We start from the raw sequence: 21,317 nt of genomic DNA, 5'->3' as shown, positions 1-21,317 counted from the left end.
GCAGACTCCTATAGGCCAATCTCCCTGCTAAACGCAGACTATAAGATATTTACTAGTGTTTTGGCAGGGAGATTGGTCAAGGTGATACCACAGGTGATAGGGGATGAGCAGAAGGGGTTTATTCCGGGCAGGTTTATACAGGAACAGATATTACAACTGATTGGCTGTATAGATCTTGCGGTAGTAAGGGCAGAACCGCTTGCAGTGGCAGCGTATGACGCCTCTAAAGCGTTCGACCGCGTTAGCTGGATTTTCCTCTGGGAAACCCTCAGGGTTATGGGATTTGGTCCTCTGCTTATACGTTCATTAGTGAAATGCTATGACGGTGCATCTGCTACTATCCTCCTAAACGGAAAATTAACCCCTAGGTTCGAAATAAGGAGAGGCACCCGACAGGGGTGCCCCATCTCACCCTTATTATTTAACATCTACATAGAGCCATTGGGGCAAATGCTCAGGTTAGATCCCCAAATAACACCTTTTCAGATTCAAGACTTAAATATCAAATTTGCTCTTTATGCGGACAATCTGCTAGTCTATACTAGTAACCCTATCGAGGTCTTCCCAAAGGTTGAGCACTCTTTAAGTGAGTTCGGAAGATTTTCTGGTTATTCAGTGAACACTCTTAAGACCGAGATAATGTGCTGGGGAGTTGAAGGCTGGGAAAGTCAAGGGAGACCTGGATTTAAATACTTGGGAATTAGTATAGAGCAAGAATTGTTGAACATCCCCTCGACTAACCTAAATAGAGTAATAAAGGAAATTGACCATCTTTTCCTTAGATGGAGAAACATCCAAATTACAATATACGGCCGAATAAATATAGTTAAGATGGTAATCTTACCCAAGCTAACATACCTTTTTAGCGCCATCCCCCTTGAATTTTCCTCTAAGCTTATTGGGAAAATAAGAGTAAGATAGGTAGTTTTATATGGGCCAATAAGAACTCCAGATTATCCTGGAAGAAGCTGAAGAGGAGACTACTTGAGGGGGGCTAGCACTACCTGACATCTTCTGTTATTGTCTTTCTTTCAAGTTCAAAAATATTCGCAGGCTTTTGTCCCGCCCTAACGATAATAATTGTGGGAGGATCTTGAAGGTAATGGCGACACATGAGGGGGGCGGTGATGGTTTCTTGTACAAATTTGGAGCTATAAGGTTTTTCAAGAAAGTTCGCCCAAAGGTAATTCGGGCGGCACTTAACTCATGGCAGAATCTGAAAACCAGGTGGGGTATAAAATATTATTCGGATTTCGCCCCAATCTGGGGCTCTCCGGGGCTTCCTGACTGCTTGAAGGATAGCTTGGCAGTGCCAATTGAACTCGTAGGCATAAGTACATGGTCCGAATTAATCTCAGTAGATGGGGTTTTACCTTGGGAGGTCTTGAAAGTAAGGATTGGAGACTCTTTTTCACGATTTAAATGTTTACAACTACGCTTGTGGTACATTGCAGAAAAGAACAATATTGGCGGAAATTGGGAAATAGAGTTTAAGCTCCAAAACCCCATCCCCCTCAAAAAGGAAGTCGGGATATGGTACAGGAGCCTGCTAGATAGAGAAGATATTGAGCTCCCCCCTCCCCATCTGGTTTGGAGATCATCAATTTTGGAAAATAGAGCTGCAGAGTTTTATCTTCCATCTATCTCTAACCGTTATAAGTTTGTAAAATCAGCTTCTTTGAAGAAAAACCATTTTTTTTTACTATTAATAGGATTTATTATACCCCTTATAAAGTAGCTAAGTTTGTTAGTGATCCAACCCCTAGGTGCCCTAAATGTGGCATGCTTAAGGCAGACGATCTGCACATATTTTATGAATGTTTCCAATTAAAAGGGTATTGGCAGAATGTAGAGCTGGCACTAAGGGGTATATTAGGCTACACAGTTAAGTTAGACCCTGCATTGGTCATTTTTGGCTTAAATTCTTCACTGGAAAATTGCATATCTAAAGCACAGACTGGCCTCTTTTTAAATTTGATTCTATTGGCCCGCAGGGAACTATGTATATTATGAAAAGATCCAGCTGCTCCACTTTATGAGAAGTGGCTTCGGGCCGCTTTCGCAATGGCACGGCTTGACCGTACAGAAGGCAACGTTTGGGCGCCCTTGCTGTGCTCGGGGAAGGCACTAAGGTTGGCTTAAGATCGTGCAAGGATTACACCAAGCCTCGTACAAAGAAGCAGGCCTTGCGGCCCGTAGCCTATGCAGGAACATGGACCCAGGGCGCCTAGGATAAACGGGGTCTAATGTTACGATGGCAGACGCTTACGGTGGTATGAGGACAATCTAAAAAAAACAAAAAAAACAAAATAATAAGAGGAGGTCCATACCGCAGAGGTGCTGTCTTTCGTGTTAAGTGTATGTTTTGGGTATACTGATATGAAATCTCGGCTTCAGGTCTCTTTTGAGTCGTCCCTCCCAACACACACGCACACTTCCCTTCCAACTGGTAAGCTACAATCCGAGCAACCTAACTCGAGACTTGTAGCAGGAAGGAGGGACTTCCATCCATCTGGCTTTGGAGGGAGTTAGTGAAACATGCAGGTCTGCTCAAGGAGAGAATCCCCAGAAGGAATGCTCAATGAATGCAAAAGGAGGACCCAGTGTGCTTTTCTTGCAGATGAGCATGAAAAGGATGTGCTTTTAGGAATTCAAAGGGCCCAATTTACAAATTGGCCTCTGACTAGTTTTAGCTTACATTTGCAAATTATCTTTTTGTGTGTTGTAACCACGTTTGTAATGATCAAAATAAGGATATATGCTTGAAAGAAGGATCTTAAATGCGACTTTGAACATCTCCCTTTCCCAAACTGTGAGGCTGCTTATTTCAAATTGACTCTCTCCCCTAAATTGACCTATTCTGGTATACTTGTCTACCGCCCCCCAAAGCCTCCTCATCCTGGACCTCAAACTTTGCTGAACTCATTGCGCCATATGCTATGAAAACAGCCAACTTCTCCCTTCTAGAAGACCTAAATCTCCACTTAGAAAATACAGCATGTAGAAACAGCTTGAATCTCATCTTAGATCTGGCCTCCTTGAATCTTCATTTACTAAACTCTGGTCTGACACACGTAGCAGGGCACTTTTTGTACCCCATCTTCTCCAACTTAACAGAGATCTCTTGCTCTCCGGCTCTCCCAACTAGCTGGTCGGATCATTACCTTATCAAATTTAACTTAACACTTCCAGCACATCTATCTTCCACTACCAGCACGCCAGCGTCTCAGATTAGAAATACGAAAAAATTAGATATCATTGCCCTTAATAGTTTTCTGGATTCCCACAAACCTTCTTTCTCAGAACAAATAAACCAGCTATCTTCGTCAGCGCAGAACTGGCTTTTAGACGCCATAAACACCTGTCTACCCCTCACAAACAAAAAAACTGATAACCATCGACCACCTGCTCAATGGTTCAATGAGTCTTGGAGAGGAAGTGGAGAAAGAATTACACTTCCGTATCCAAATCTGTTTACAAAAATGCCCTAAAACATTATCACAAACTCTGCAAATTAGCAGGAGCAGATTTTGTTTCAACTACCATTGCAAAAGCTGCTAACTGCTCCAAGACTCTCCTTAATACTGTTAAGGAACTTGCAGGTTCCAAAACTCAAGCACAGCCTCCTGCACTGACTAAACCCAACTGTGAGGCCTTGGCCTCTTTTTTTGTCCAAAAAGTTGATAAAATATACCAAGACATTGTACTGAAACAGACAAGATATCCCTCCGCGGCCTCTCCACCACAACTTTCTCTCGGTTTAGCTGATTCCCCCTAAATCAGGCAGACAAATCTGCACTCCCCGACCATTCTCTTGTGACTTGGCCTCTACTGAATACGAAAAGCTTAAAAAAACTTTTAAACAATATCAAATCCGGATCTCCTAATGATCCACTACCCGGTTCAGTATTAAAACAGTGGAGTTCTTCTTCACTATCGGTGATAATTGACCTCCTTAATGTTTCACAGCACGAATACGTTATTCCATCCACTTGGAAACATGCGATGATCCATCCCCTCCTTAAAAAAGCAAATGCTGATCCTGAGGTGTACAGTAACTACCGTCCTATATCCCTACTCCCTTTCTTTTCAAAAATTCTGTAAGGACACATCCACTCACACTTAACCCAATTTGTGACAACACATGAACTTCTCCATCCCTCTCAGTCAGGTTTCAGAGCGGGTTTTCCCACCAAAACCACCTTACTTGGAGTCACTGAAAGCAAACGTCACCATCTGGACAACGGGGACATCGTTGCGCTCATTTTACTTGATTTGAGCGCTGCCTTTGATACAGTGTCTCATACTGTGCTAATAAATACACTTAGGTCACAGGGTTTTAGCTGGCCCACATTAAACTGGCTCATTGCTTTCCTTTTAAATTGTACTTTCCAAGTATTCTCCCAAACTGCCTGCTCTGAAGTCCACTCTTTCGCCCATGGTGTCCCACAGGAATTCATCCTCAGCCCCCTGTTATTCAATCTTTATGTAAGACCACTGGCTGAGGTGGCTGAGACATCAGGCTTATCCCTTTTCTCTTATGCCGATGATTCCCAAATCATCTTCTCCCTTTCCTCACACAATACAATTGCCCCCTCTTCTCTCAAAATTGGCTTAAATAAAATAGCGTCTTGGATGTAGCAAAATTTTCTTACGCTAAATGGAGAGAAAACGGAGGTATAGGTGTTAGGAAAACAAAAATATCTCTGGAACCACCAACACTGGCCATGTGAAATGGGTGACCTTCCGCCCCTTTCCCCCCAAGTTCGAAATCTGGGTATCACAATTGATGATTTACTCAGCATGCTTCCCCAATCAGTTAAAGTCACAGCGACTTGCTTTACCATTCTCAAATGGCTAAGAAAAATCTGCTGAATGTTTCCGGAATCTACTAGAAAAACTGTAGTCAATGCCCTAATCACATCTAGGCTTGACTATGGTAACGTACTCTATCTATGGTCTAATAAATCTGCAGTCCATAGACTACAGATGGTACAAAATGCCGCTGTCAGACTTCTGTGTGGAGTCCCTAAGATCACTTCCATCTCGACCTATCGACGCAAACTGCACTGGCTTAAAGTAGAAAATCGAATAAAGTTCAAGGCACTTAGTTATATGCAAACAATTAAATCTTGCAGTGCACCTCACTACCTTCAGTTCTTGGCCAGTCCCTACTTTCCTTCCAGAAATCTCCACTCTCCCACCCAAGGAAGGTTCGTTGTCCCTAAATTTAAATTAGCCCGGCTGGGCGGCAGGTCTTTTTCTTAACTTGGTCCCTCCTTCTGGAACTCTCTACCCACAGCACTCCTTAATGAGATGAACTATACTCAGTTTCGCAAGTCTTTAAAAACCTGACTATTCGACAGATAAATCACCTTTCTGTTTTTTTTAAGCCCTGACTTGCCTGTTTCACGCCGGGAAACCCTTTTTGGGTAGCTGCTGCGCACTATAAATGTAAAAAACGAAACTAAACTAAAGAGACATACTTGTCTCTGTAAATACATCTTCTCCGGGGCGTGAGTGGGTGCTTCATGGACGGAGTACCCTTAAAAGTTTGGAAACTCCCACAAATATCCTTATCTGTTCTTATTGATGTGTGTCAGAACTAACTACAGAAAGGTCACTGTGCCAATGAATAGTGCTTCAATACCAATCGATCAAAGATCAGATAATGGCGGTACTTCACTTCTCGCCGGGATCATTGTCTATGCCCCTACTGCCAAATACACATTCATAATATTGAATCTGGGGAAAACTTCCACTCTGTGAATGAGATGCCATCAACTTTATAAGAGCAATAATATCTCATCAATGGTTTTTGACTGCAATTGCGGTAACAAAGTATCGATATTTGGTACGATCTGGGAGTCATCCCTTTCACTCCCCGACCTCCTTCCAATGCACAATTAGTTGCCAAGTCAGAACGTCCTTTATGACATGTATTGTGTCTTTTGAAAATTGCAACTTGCTTTTTTCTCGGTAAAGACTGAGTTTAAGATTTGCATTCACAAAAAATGTTGCACTACGTCAGGACCTGTAACCCTCATTCAGATCAAGGAAAAGAGAACGTGCATGTTTTAGGAGGCGGGGATCTGGCCGATATCTGGCCAATAAGCCATGCACAATAAACAAGAGGAGTATTGAGTTCCCTTAAGAGATCTGTATTTAACCTGAACCACAGTTAGGGAGTATTGACGGTGAAAAGAAAAGGCTGGTTCTGTGATAGTGGACAGGATCGAAGCTGTCAGGGTAGCTTGGTTACAAGTGATGCGCATGCGCAGACTCGAGGAGAGTGCGCAAGTAAAAAAGACTGGGATATGGAAAAACAAATTCTTTTGCACTTGGTAACTCTGGTCTATCCATTAGACCATTTATAAACCCAGACCTATTTACCCACATAAAGTTTAAAAATCCAGCTTAACACTTTAACACGACTGGAGCTATCACAGCCTACTCTGGTGGCTCACTATTCTAAAGCATCCATGTCAGGAATAAGTGTTTGACCTCATAGCCCCAGGTTCAGAACTGGTCGGGCCCACTCAGCTCTTCACGCGTTTGACGTCGATTAGAAGAGTATCATTGAGTTGACTATCATTCAATGACAAAATGCCTCAAAGGGTGAAAGTGTGCTTCAAAAATTAATGTGTTACCTTACACTCCCATGGTTAGACATGAAGTTGATCCATAATAGTACAGGAGACTACGTTACTGGATTGTGAATTCCTGTTACTTCATCTTCACTCATTGCGATACTGCTTGGTGTGCTCATGACAAGCCTGCTTCACTTGTAAATATGTAAAGAACACACCTTGGGCTTGGGGGATATACAAGGCTTCGTTAAATGCCATGACCCTTCTTAAATGGCATTTTCATTAGAGCGGTCTGAAGCAATAAGTAATATGAATGCCCCCCTGAACACCTCACTTTCATTTGCCCACAGTTGAAGTTGACATATTCCCAAAGTTTTATTCATAGTTGTGGTGGGGACCATTCTTACAAGTCCATTGTACCAGAGTTTATGATAAGTAATTCTGATTGGTCGGTTTTCCAAATTAGCACCATAACCCGTGCACCAGATATGGCATTATGATTAATTTCAAATAAATGAGAATCTTTCCAGCCTTCAGGCACACAGGAGGTGTGGACACTTACGGACCTTGAATATGGTGGCACTAGTTTGTTTCCTGTCATATTAAGGCCCTGATGAAACTCCAGAATAGGGCAAATAGCTTGTGACCTCCTGTAAATAGATGGCATCAAGCTATTAGGCATACAGGGTCAAACAATAGGAGGAGGTTCATACCGTAGAGGTGCTGTCTTTCTTGTTGAGTGTATGATTTGGGTATACAGATATGAAGTCTCGGCTAAAGGTCTCCTTTGAATCCCCTACCCCCCTCCCCCCCCCCCCCAACACACACTCTTCCCTTCCAACTGGTAAGCTACAACCCGAGCAAACTAAACCCGAGACTTGTGGCAGGAAGGAGGGACGTCCATCCATCTGGCTTTAGAGGGAGTTAGTGAAACATGCAGGTCTGCTCAAGGACAGAATCCCCGGAAGAAATGCTAAATGAAAGCAAAAGGAGGACCCAGTGTGCTTTTATTGCAGATGAGTATGAAAAGGATGTGCTTTTGCGAATTCAAAGGGCCCAATTTACAAATTGGCCTCTGACTAGTTTTAGCTTACATTTGCAAATTATCTTTTTATGTGTTATATCCACGTTTGAAATAATCAAAATAAGGATTTATGCTTGAAAGAGACATACTTTTCTTTGTAAATACATCTTCTTCAGGGCTTGAGTGGGTGCTTCATGGATGGAGTGCCTTTAATAGGTTGGAAACTCCCACAAAGATCCTTATCTGTGGGTATTTACAAACGTTTCCTGAAAAATACCTGTGAAAACTAGGCAAAAATACATTTCCATTTTAGGAAGGAAAAAGATACTGCCCTCTATCTAACTGATGTTGGTGAAGTAAAAGGGGCTTCTTCATGGGAAAAATAGTTCTACAAGTAGAAAAAAGCTTTACTATGCGATTGCATGAATACATTGCATGCACCAATGTGTAAATGAACAATATGTGCGTGATCACGTGCAACCATGCTTCTGTATGTTTGTAATTTTCATTTAGAAATCAATTTCATTAGTCTTCCTAGTGATGTTTCTTTGTGAATTTAGAAAGAGCCACAATCTTACATCAGACAGAGTCTTAAGCGGAAAAACCGCACTTACATTTGCCCCACAGCTTGGAATTTTACTTTTGGATTTCGCCTCACGCCACTGGGATTTATGAGGCCTGGAATTATCGCTACATTAAAAACTGCAATACTGTGAAAACTTTCAGCCGTGAACAAGTCGCATGTACTAACTTACTAAGGCGACGAAACACGTGTTGGCTTGGGAACAGTTGAGCTACTGGCAACATGAAGACTGATTAAAAAGAAGAAAAGTCGACCAATCGACCTGTTTTTTTTGTGTGCTAATAACTTTTGAAAAGATCTTTTGAACTTACGTGTGCTGGGGTACAGTGTTGACTAACAATAATTGTGCACAGTGTGCAAATCTCAGATTCAAAAAGAGGATCTATGTATTGGGTGATAGCAGGGTGGTGGACAGGGGCTGTCACTTAATAACAAATTTGTGTTTTGACCATGCATGCTTATTTAGGGGTCTACCAGCCTGTGTACTGGGAACAACTGAATACTAAGGAGGTATCGTAAGAACATGACCACCAGATGTGTTGAGGCTATCTCCTCCAGTCCCCTGGTAGGGACGCCCAGCCTGATTAATTTATCCCTACCTGCCTGACAAGGATCACTAAATCCTTCAGTCAGCCACTAGTGCGGCAGTTATACCACAGGCAGAGCAGTTTGCAGACATGCACCATTTTCCAACTGGTAAGCAATAGTCCCTTTGTGCAGGGAGGTTTCTTCCTGAGTGTTGACACCATTATTTGTTTCACTGCATAGAACCAGCATACCTCACATTGTGGTCCATGGAATGGCAATCTAATGATAGTCAACCCACCCAAAATAGCTCCATTATCCATCTCTATCACCTGATGGTGAGTAATGGAGGGAATGCATGGTCAAGCTGAGTCGGATAAGGGTCCACCTTTGGAATCACAGCAGGTTCTGCACCTCTAAATGGAGTGGGGGAAATCAAGAGCTTGGATGGGCAAATGAACCATCAATTTATGCTGGGTCATCTGCTCCATCAAAGTCTGAGGGCCTAAAAGAAGAATTCTAATTTGTAATTGGTGGAAAAATATTCCATCTAACGCACATAATAAGGAAAACTTAATTGCTTCTAAATAAAAACATCCTCACTGTGAATAACCTCAGCGAACCCATTAGCCAGATACACTGATAAACACCTAGATAAAAAATAAAACATTATTTATTAAGGAGACATGCATTTCATGCTACTGGAAAATGAGAAATACCATCTCCATTATTATGCATTTATTTGTACCTGGAATTGTTCTTAAACTCTCTAACTAGATTTTTTGACCTCGTTTAATTATAAATAGAATCAGATACTTTGCATATCACGTCAAGGAATACCATTCTCTAGTTACCTTCTTCATCTGTTACTATTCCTTTCTCCAGCCAAAAGTCAGGTGTGATCGTGTGTGACATTTCATTGCTTCCTGCATTGTGCTTGATCATTTCAACTGGAATCACTAAATCAACATGTGTATAGCTGATAATGTATTTTATATTGGTAAATAAAAACCTTAAAATAACCCTTTGTGACAGTCTTTTCACTAACTTCCAAATGTTGCGCCAAGGGGACAGTGGATGAGTCCGTTCACCTATCCCATTAAATAATAATTGATGAGCCGGCATTCAAAGCAGTGACAGGTATATATGTTGAGCAAATATTAATGTACTTCTAAAATCTGTGATATAGCCTGCATTGACATACTTACCATAAGTGAAGACAAAATAAATCGCAAAAAAGTTGTCAGTTCAATTTCTATGAAATTATAGAAAATTACATTATTAATTCATGAAATATTAATCATTTATTGTAATCACTCACCAGTTCTTCATTATTTAGTGATGTACGGATGACCATAGCCAGTGATATGCCAGCCTTTCGAGCCGCAAGTGTCTGTTACAATGAAAACAAACTATTTTAAAACCAACAATGTAATATCAACGCCTTCACTGTCTATTCAAAACAACATGTTGTAAAGTACAAGATTGTTCATTGTAAATACTTTTGTTCAAGTGGTTTATAGTTGTGGGGCTTCCTTTATACAAAACCTTTAAAAAGGTGTATGCGTCCTTCTCTGAAGGTATATGCTAGTAGCTGAATGGATCCAGTGATGAGTTTTCATCACTGGATCCAGGATGATCCAGGATATGATATTTGCCTTTTGGTTGTGTTTGACGCATTGGTTGGGCCATCGATCATCCGTTACTTGAACTTGTGTTGTCCTGAACCTGTGTTATATTATTCTATCAGCAAAGGTAGTTCCTCAGCAGAGTAAGGAAGATGGGAAACTGTCCAAACTGAAAAAGTCCAGCCTTCATACTAACACCAAGTCTAAATACAGACATATCTTGCTTCACCCATCTACAACTAGGACAATTGAGAACTACCACACACATTGATTCTGAAATCAACTTGAATCCTATGCTGTCCTGGATTTTGGAATGATGGCTTTCTGTCCTGAGATCGAACAGAAAGCAGTATGGTGACCAGATTTTAAAGGCTTGGGCAGGACACAGGTCTCTCAACAGTCCCTATATTATTACATCTGTACACCTTCTTTGATACTGTTGATTGTGACACTTGATCAACTAATCTGTAAAGTAAAGCACTTAATTGATTTCCTCCTTTCTGTCTGGAAAAGCTGCATTATTGGACTTTCTCCATTTTAGTTCATGCTTAGTACAGTTACTTGTAGAATTAGGGCTGTTCTCTATTCCAAATCCTTTGCAATATTTAGTCTCAGCCATTTGTTGGTTCTGAGCAAGTGGATTATTAGTTGTGGTGAATGGGAGTACGCCACAAATAATAATGTCACTATCTTGTTATGATCAGCTAATGTTTCACCAATTTCAATCTGAGCTGAACCCCTGATAGCTATGTCATGAAGCAGGCAGGCTTAGCTTAAGAAAATGTGTAAAGCAAAACAGTGAAAAAGTAAAAAACACCATACAATAAAAAACCCACTCCAATATATAAAAATAGGTAATATTTAAATGAACAGCCTGATGTTAAAAGAAAAAAATCCATAAATTGGAAACAAAATAAGATTTTTTTAAAGTTTTAAATTAAATAAGCATTAAATATTAACCCCGGGCAACTACTCCTGATAGACTAGGACCTATGCGCGATTTGAGGCCCACCATGATAGAGCATAGGTCGGATACTCCAACCAGGTTCGACCTTTACTCATGTTCTTAATTTAAACCTGGCTGCTCTGTGCCATACCTACTAAGGGTTGAACTTAGATTTGAATTACTGAAACCTTTACTGGACCTAAGAAGAAAAGTAACATTATCGCTTGTGCTAGACTACCATCCACCCCAACTAATAATTCACTTTTTCACACAGGTCCACCTTTCCAATGTCCTTTTCATGAAGTGGGTTGACAGCACAGCACATACAAAGTGCTTGCCCTTCATGCAGCTGTGATCACTAAGCATGAGCGCTAAATCCGCTCCGATCGCGAATTTTGCGTTTTTTCGGTAAATTCGCGATCCGCGAACTCTCGCGAATTTGCAGAAAATTCGCAATCCGCGAGCGGCGGATTCCGGGGGCAAAAGTTCAACCATTCCTGGTCTGTTGTAACTAATTTACGATGGCGCCGGCAAGCTGCCAGCGCCATCCTAAGATAGCTACTAAATTAGCTTCAACAGGAAGCTCTAATAGATAAGATAAAGCAGGTCATCGAGCGCCTGCTTTATTTAATCTATTAGAGCTTCCTGTTGAAGCTAATTTTGTAACTATCTTAGGATGGCGCTGGCAGCTTGCCGGCGCCATCGTAAATTAATTACTACAGACCAGGAATGGAATTATACCGTTGTGGAGGCTGGGCAGGTGTGCCTTCTTCCCAAATATACCGTTGAAAATCAGCTGTGACGCTGGACAAAGGCCTTTGCATCTTTGACCTTCACGAGCGCAATCCCCGTGCTGTTATGTGGCCAGGGGCTTCTGTCTCTACATCTGCTGCTCTGATCAGTCTCTGACCTTGTATACACACAAGAGCCATGTGCACTCGCATGGAAGCGCCGTCCGTTTGGCCCCGCCCACACACTCGTGGTGTGCACCGTCTTCCCGCCATTTACCCACTATGATGGGCAGATCACTCAAGGGACCCCTGCGCCCTTCGGCGCGATTGCATAGTACCACACACCTGGCCGCTGTAGACAACTCTCTGCCACTTTAAGCAGCTGTAGTGTAGTAAAAGCACTATACATTTACCCAACGAGGTAGCACTTACTGATCATCCAGTAGAAAGTACTCCAGTTGAGTAGAGGTATGGCACAAAACGGTGGCGTCTTCTTGAATAAATACGAAGGGCAGGGTTCAATCTGGCACGATGGTCCACTCCTGGCATGGAAGCCACGCCCCCAAATCCGCCGATCCGCTAAATCCGCGGATTTTGCGGATCCACGATCCGTGAATCCGCAAATTCGTGAATCGTGGATCCGCAAAATCCGCCCATGCTTAGTGATCACTTTGCTTATTTATCCAGCTGCCTGTGCTTAAACTTTCAGGGGCAAACAAATGTAATTGTAATGCGATATTCTCTAGCAGCATCACAGATAGGGAGGATGACAGTAATTAACATACTTGGGTTTTTAGATCTGGCCTGACAGTGCAACTGTCATACGACCTTATGTGATCAACAAATAAAAAGCTTTCAGAGGCCTACTGAAAGAGGAGTTTAGGCTCCACCACCACGTTGGTCCCTCAGAGTATAGGATTTGATTGGGCCAAATGTGGGTGCTTTTACTAAAATGACTACTTTTGCACTTTTTGGCTTTCAGCAAAATGTATACTCGATGCATCAGGACTAAATTGGTGAAGGTGGCAAGCCAATGATCATGATTATAGGTCTGGCTTGTTTATTATGAAATGTTATTATAAAGACAGTTGGTCTAACGTATTTATTGTGAAAAGCAGATGTTAAGTTGGATAGTCATTTAGTGATGGATTGTTAGTACTCTGTATTAAAGCCTAAACATATGTGTTTAGTTGCATCGAATCTCATAGATTACCTTAGTATCTAAGAACTTTGGTGCAGGTTACTCCCTTTGTTTTGAATGGAGCTACCAGCATTCCAATGTTCTAATAAACATTATATGCTTGATTGTTGTGCAGGAAAATGTTTATCCCATGCCTGTCTATTATGAAAACTTATTACAAAGGTAATAGACCTGGCTGGCCTATTTACTGTGGAATTCAAATGATAAAGCCAATAGACCACTAACAGTGGTGTAGCATCACATTATGTTACAGGCCATTTAAAGGTATTTTATTACAAGTAATTTCACAGATTACCATAGTAGGCAAGGGTTTTGGTGTCGCTCACCCACTCTGACAATCCCTGGGAGTAGAATTTCACTGTGATGATTTGTGTTAGGCAGTATAGAGAGGGCTTGTATAATGTTTTACCAACTGTATTTTTGTACATATTTTTAATTGCATAAACATATTCCTGATGGATGCCAGCTTCTGTGCATTTCAGTAGGCTTGGGTTATATATAGTATCAATCCACTGGTAAAGGTTAGAGGCCTTCACTGGGGAAAGTTATGCCAGATTACATAGGTGCAAAAAGCAATCACGCCTTACTTACTTATTTTGAAAAGAATGTATTGAAGGCAATATGATTCTAATGGTGTATTGTTAGCACTATACTGTGCTAAAGCCTGTAGTTAGGTATTTTGTAACATGTTACACAAAATGTTAAATTACCTTTATAGGGAATGATGTTGTTGTTGGTTGTTGACTATGACAAATGAGAGTAGATTTGTGTTGTAATAATTTCTGCCATAGTCTCCTTTTAGATGTCTTCAGCATCTTGTCACAAAGAAAATCATTACATAATACATACATACATATATATAAATATATATCCATATAGGTACATAGAGGGCATTTGGGTCAGCTGTGTCCTGTCATTAGTTTGCCTGAGTGTCATTTAAACTCTGCTTCCATCCATCACAGGCTACTGCAGGGGGTAATGGTTCATTCCCCATAAGTCATTGGCTGTCTTGCACTGTGAATGATGCCATTTTCTGATCACATGTGTAAATCCACCTGGAAATGAGTGTGCTTCAGGGTCAAGGCTGGTTGGCCAGTCTTTTTGCTTTTGTTTTTTTCTTGTATAGTTCGTCTTTGATTTCTTTGCTCCTGCTTATTTTAATATTTCTTAAGACAATACTACAGCTCTCAAAGCAGTGCTTATGGGTCGTACTTGCCTCTCATTTCATCTTCAGTGTGCTGCACACCACATGGCCACTTCCTCTAAATCAGGAGATATTATGGAATGCCTATTGTATTAATGTTTTACCAATCCAAACTGACCAACATCTTGGTTCCAAATGTGTCAGCAACGCTGGAAAGTTTGGAAAATAATAAAGATATTTATAGAGCGCACAGCTACCTCGACTGAGGTAATGATACACTATTTACAGTACCTCTTCAAGAAGAGTACCCACTGATATTTTTAGTTTGTTATAGCAATCATATGCCTGCCATGTTCAGTCAGCAGCAGGTTTTATTTTAATACTTGGATTTGTTTTATCTTATTGTGCATATGATTTTGAATTTGTGTGTGTTTTATTGAATTTGTGTCAAAGGGTGAATGCAATAATGGGGTGGTGGATGGTTGAATATGCATGATTGCAAAGATGAGTGACAGAGTACATGTATGCCTACCTACTGAGTGCCTAAACCCATCAGTGATGCAAAGCACACTTTCATTCATAAGCAAGATATTTTGGCACGCTTTACCTTGCGTAGACAGGTTAAGAGATCACAAATACATGTTAAGATAATACAGACGCCTTTTGACAAAAAAAAATTGCCAGTATTTGTGCAACATTTACAAGGTAAAAAATGGCCCACAAGCAACTCAACCTTGGGCGCTCTCTTGCTAGAAATAATGCCCGCTCAGACAAAACTCTAATTAATGTTAGTGATGTGCCTCTCTTCTAAGGGAACTGATCTCCTTTGAACAAAAATATCCTCACTTTGGCCTTATGGTTTGCAGTCCTAATTTATATTGGTATCTGTTGTAGCTTTTTCACCAGCCTGGGTGCCACCAATGACAATACCACATCCGAAGCTTAGTATTACACATCTTTATTAAAATCTGTATAACTGCGAACTCAACATTGTAAAACAAGCTTTCATTGAAATCTGTTCTGACAGCTACACCACAAGAGTCCATTCGGAGCCAAAAGGGTTCTGTCCTAAGACTCACAAGATGCTGCATCTGTTAGTTCTAGGAATACCTTACTGTTATCCTTTTCTTTACATCATTGTTTTTATTCTCTTCAATGGTTATAAGTTTAAATTAGTATAAATATACTAAATAAGATTATATCAAAGGGATTGTTCAAATACTCTTTTACAAAAATCTATTGTTAGTATGTGCCTCAAGTGGCATATTTACTGGATTATGTAAGGAAACATTGTATCTGTGTTTTAAATTGAAAGCATTGTAATTAATAGACAATTATGTACTGTGGATATCTCACATACAAACAATTTTTCAATTACCACTAATTAAAGGGACAATATATAAAGCTATTAATGGGATGTTCATAACTCATAGACAACATAACATGTAGAGATAAAAAATAAACTTACCATAGCCTTGTAGGAGGGGACACAAAATAAAAGAAATGAAAACAATGTTAAAGATTTTAGAACGACAATGATCTTCTTAGCAATTAACTATAGATACAAGGAATGCTTTGAAAAATAGACAAATGTTCCTTATTGTCAGATGTATAATAAGATTGATTTAATAAGAGAGAGGCCAAGAAATAGAACATCTGCCTCATTTGATTTCATATGGTCCATTCTGACAGCAGAATTGATAAACATATTTTAAATGATTATTTACATGTAAAACTACAAACTCGCAGCCATCTGATCCATGTTACCCTAGTAGATCTGCTGTGGGCGCAGCGCCAAGATGCTCCTCCCGGAGCGATAGTAGCGCTTTACAAAAAAACCATAAATATCAAATATCAAATTATTTAAATGTAGGATTACAACAGAATATTGTACTCAATAAAGGGTAAGCATTTCTACAATCTCTTTTAGTGTAACATTTCCTTTGTTAAATATTCAAATAAATCAAATGTCGCTGGGCATTTTTTCATGACAACTCAACATGTAAAAAACAAGTAAAAAACAAAAGACCAGTTTTAGGAAAACATAGAAACTGCCATTTCTAGCAATCAAAGCTGTGCTACAAAATTTCCTATAGCACCATTCACATGACATACATGTATTTACAAATATAAGCATGCTCATGTTTTGCACGTTATTAAACCTCTAAACAACTGATATCTTCAATTATGTGAAGTTATATATGCTGAGCCTACGACCCACCCAAGTCTGCATATTTAAATCATGGGTAGACTGGGTTTTGCCTAGATTTGTGAACACAGATTTCTGGATGCAAATAGTTTTGCTTAGTGGTTTATGCATGTGGAAGATTACAATAAGGGCAGGCTAGGACTTTACAATAAGTAATGATTCAGCATGGAATGTCTCCTCCCTAATGTCAAAGTACCCCAACAACAAGTTCATAATTCAGACTCTTTGGCTATGTTTATCTACAACACCTTTACAACAATAAAAACAATATAAACTCCATGAATTATTTTGCAAGTGTCTGCGACACTTACGCAAGTATGGTGACAGCCATCAACTAGGCTCTGTTAATAAACTCTGCCTAGTTACCTCACAGGCCCATTGATATACAATCTATACTCTGCTGCCATACCAACCATTTTGGATGTCAACTCAACTGACCCTACAGCCAACCTATGAGATGCAACTACTAGGTGCCTTGATATTATGACACATCACTCATGGTATTCCCGGCTATCTCAAAAATTATTTATAAATAGTTCCACTTTAAACTTGCTAAGCAAAACTCCACTTTCCATGTCTCTTCAGGTCAATGAATCTTTGCCACCGTATAAGAATGGAGCACAACCCAAAAACATTTCAAAAATAATCATTGTCTTACAGCATTTCATTTTTAGTCAATGATGAGAGGTTTGATGAAGTTTTTGAAATTGTATTTTCTCTTTAAGAGATTAGTCTGTGTTGTTATATTTTTATTTAGATTGATCAAGTAAATCCCTATTTTAATCTACAGGACCTAACCTATCCTATCAAGAACCGATGAAAGTAAAATGTGGAGCAAAAGACTAATAACTATGAAAAGGCAAAACTCCCCATAAAGAGTAGTTCTGGAAACTCGGCAGAGCTACCTAACTGCAGCAATAGCAACTGTTATAACAGGTGAAAGGAATTAATAACAGCAGTAGCTATGATCAGTATAAACATAGAAGGTTTCCTCACAAAGGGTAAGGAAAAAAAACAAATCACTATTAGCAGTAGCTTATGACAATTCGGGCTAGCACAACAAAGTGATATGGGACACGCAGGGTAGGTGTGCATAGAAAGCCTATACTCTCTGGCTAGGAACACATACTATACAGAAAGGACAAAACATGTTGCAAATATTGAATCATTTCTATCCAATAGGAAAGGATGTATGTCGTTACAAGGCATGCTTTTACAACGCATGCCTTTACGACGCAACTTTTACAACGCAAGTCGTTACAACGACTTGCGTTGGGGGGCACTGGATAGTGAATAGTTTAATTTACTATCCAACTCCAGTCCCCGTGGATAGTAGGGAAGGTGTTGGATAGTAAATTAAAACTATTCCCTATCCTAGAGCGCCCCCCAGCGCAAGTCGTTGTAATGACTTGCGTTGTAATGGTTGCGTCGTAAAGGTACTGCGTTGTAAAAGTTGCGTTGTAAACGCTGTTCCCCAATAGGAAAGAGTCTTCTATCATCTTCTTTCTTAATTTCCATGACAAACGTCTATGTCGACATGCAGTTATTTGAGTCTGGCTACAGCATATTGCAAAAAGATTCATCTAGGAAGTTTCTCATGCAAGGTTGCAGGCCTGGTCTGTTAGCTATTCAGTGTCGCATTGTGTGACAATGGACTGCTCTGTGACATTAAACATTATTATCTAGTAAATTCTGGTTAGATCACAGAAGTTAAACCTACAGCAAGCATTTTCTTTCGTTAATATACTTGTTCATTATAAACATGTGGCAAATGAAACTATCTAAAATATGATGAAGACATTTGGTGTGAGGAAGGAAGAAAACATTTTGCAGCAAACAGCACATTTCAGGAAGACGACAAGTTCTACAGTTCAGTTATAATGTTAAATCAGCATTTACAAAAAGGCATTTATTTTATTAAAAGGATAGGAATAAATCAAGAAAATATTGAAGTTTAGCAGTGAAAGAACATTAGAAATGGGTGCTTTTAGCAGAAATTAGCAGCATTTTCACCTTTTGCATGTTTAATAAAAGCAAATTTTCTCTAACCACTATTTTGACATGCATTGTCTATGTTAACCTTAAAGCACATTTCTACGTTGTTATGAGGTAAATTTACATAAAACTGTTCAACTTTCACAGTATAATTACCTGAGGTTCATGTTTTTGTCTACCATGTAGTACATGTTTAAGCTGCAATACCCTGTTAAATGCCTCAGATGTTAATAATGTTAACCACACTTCAAATGTATTCTACCATAAGTGCTATAAGGGATTGTTGGGACAGTGACCTCAAGACTCACATTGCTACTAACATCAGCAATAGGTTATTGATTTCATCAAACATTATGAACTACACAATCACTCCTTTGCAACTCCTCATTTCTATTCCCCATTTCTTATCACCTAAATTCCACGCTTCCTATATGAGCCATCACTAAACTTGCCCATGTGTAATGTGCCATCCTGTATGCTCTGTTGTCAACTACAAACAAAGTAAATGGGATATGTAACACTGTTGTTAACTGGATTACCGGTTGTGGGGTGAATGCATATTGACTTTGAACCTCTCAAGTGGGGTTTACATGCAGGACCCATAAGGGATTCCTGGGAGTATTGAGCTCCACCAGGTAGGTGAACTCCCAAATCTGCTCCTTCACCTCATCAGGTCCAGACCAATGTTCTTGCAGGGCCCGGGGCTACATCACCCACATCTTCTGGCCAGGCTGACACTCAACCAGAGTGGCCTTCTGGTCATACCAGAGCTTCATGACCTCCTGGCTGGCTACCAGAGTCTCTCTCATATTCGCCCAGAAGCGGTTCCTCTGGGTGCAGAGGGCCAGCAAATAGCAGTTCACATCTTGAGGGGCTTTGTTGGGAACTTGCTCCCAACCCTCTTTTACCAGGCTGAGAGCCCTTTGACAGTGTGACTGTACAGAAGATCAAAGGGGCTGTATCTAACTCCCTTCTGTTATACCTCCCTGTAAGCAAACAACAGGCATAACAAGAGGATGTCCCACTTTCTCCTCAAGGGCTGTGACAGGCCCATTATCATGTCTTTATGTGTCTTGTTGAACATGTCCACTGTCCCATTGGTCTAAGTGTAATTGAGTAAGGAGAACGTGTATGTTACTCCACACTCGTCCCACCAGGACTTCATGGGCTAAAATTGAATATAGTACCCCAGTCATATAATACCTCATTGGGGAAATCCACTCAAGTAAATATCCCCATCAGTGCCCTGGCCAAAGTAGGCTCAGTCACTGTCCTCACTAGTGTAGCCTCTGGATACCGGGTGGCATGGTCCTCCAAGACCAGAATGACCTGTTGCTTAGGAATGTATTAGGTTCTAGAGGCCCAACAATGTTGATGCCCACCCTTTAAAAGTGAGTGCCAATGACTGGAAGGGGAATAAGCAGATTTTTGTGCTTCCCTCCTGACTTACTACTAGCCTGGCAAGTGGGACATGATCTGCAGGGCATGCCTGAGATTACCTTCATCCAGGGCCAATAAAAGTGAGTCATAGGCATTTTCCTGCCCTAGGTGACCTACCAGGGGAACATATTAAGCCAACTCCAGTAAGAAAATTCTGTAGCACTGGGGGACCACCAACTCAATAAATTGCACCAGGCTCAGGAACCTTAGCCTCTCTTTACAGGAGACCATTCTCCTATTAAATCTGTTTATCACCAGAGGTGTCTCACAAGCTGCCTGGGCCTCGAACTGCTTCCATAGGCCCTCCAGTGCGGGGCACTCTTTCTATGCTCTGCAGAACTCCTGCCTGGTGGGTCATCTTTCCTTCTGCCAATTAGGCAGCTCCGGTAAGTTTTCCGGGGCTGCAATGTCCTCCCCTGTAGGTTCCGGGACATTGTCCTCAGGCTCAGTCTCCTCCTGGACAGCAGGAGTTTCAGGGTTGGGTTACCCACTTGCCTTTCCACTCTTCAGCAGGTACCTGGGCCAATTTTCCTGGCTTCAGTCCCCTGACTACGCTCTTTGGTGGCCATAGACCATGTAGTCAGGCACACCCATTCTGGCAAACCTGACATCTCCAGGTGAGACCAGAGCTCCACATCTTTCCAGATGGTGTAATCCATGTCATTACTGAGCAGACAATTGGCAGGAATGTATGGACTTACAGCTACCCTGAAAGAACCTGAGAACCCCCAACCCCATTCAAAAAGAATCAGAGCCACTAGGTAGTGACTCATGGTTGTCAGCTACTATAACCTGATTGAATACATTAGGGACTACTGGCTCTGATGACACCAACCGATACCTGAAAGCTGGCTTCTTTGTCTCTCAGAGCCTCCACCCGCTGCCCATTGATGATGACCTACTGCCTGCTTTTCTAATTCTTACTAGGCTTGCGGGCCTGACATTATGGCACTCGTTGCACTTAGGGAGGTCTTCCCTTAGGACTTATGATCAAATAATACATTCTTCCTTCGCGCAGGTGGGGATTGTGACTCCTGCCCCTGAAACTATTTAGGGGACCTTTAGAGTACTCTTTTGTTTTGTCTCTGCCCCTCTTTTTTCTGGTGAGGACCCTGTCCACCCTTTTGGTGATCACCTCCAATATCTTTTTGGACACTGTGGTACTGACCCAAAGGTCCTCTCTTAGCAAGTTCTATGGGGTCAGTGAGATTGACATCAACTTTGTGCTGGTGCAGATCCACACAACATGTACTGAGCATGTGCTCTCTCAAAACAAGACTGTACAACCCAGTAAAATCATT

At 40.9% G+C, this 21,317-nt stretch overlaps 1 protein-coding gene across 1 annotated transcript in view; it reads right to left on the bottom strand.

The window, feature by feature from the left end:
• The window catches only part of UNC13C (unc-13 homolog C), a 1,503,140-nt gene that overhangs the window by 1,030,140 nt on the left and 451,683 nt on the right, over window positions 1-21,317 (bottom strand). Inside the window, exons 5-6 of the mRNA XM_078684856.1 lie at window positions 15,841-15,846; window positions 10,044-10,115 (exon numbers count right to left, since the gene is read on the bottom strand). Coding sequence (XP_078540982.1) covers window positions 10,044-10,115; window positions 15,841-15,846 — 78 coding nt within the window. The remainder of the gene's footprint in view (window positions 1-10,043; window positions 10,116-15,840; window positions 15,847-21,317) is intronic.

Source organism: Lissotriton helveticus, chromosome 3_2, assembly GCF_964261635.1.
Source record: "Lissotriton helveticus chromosome 3_2, aLisHel1.1, whole genome shotgun sequence".
Taxonomy (NCBI): domain Eukaryota; kingdom Metazoa; phylum Chordata; class Amphibia; order Caudata; family Salamandridae; genus Lissotriton; species Lissotriton helveticus.
The sequence above is the reverse complement of the archived record's forward strand: the minus strand, read 5'-3'. Positions and strand labels throughout refer to the sequence as shown.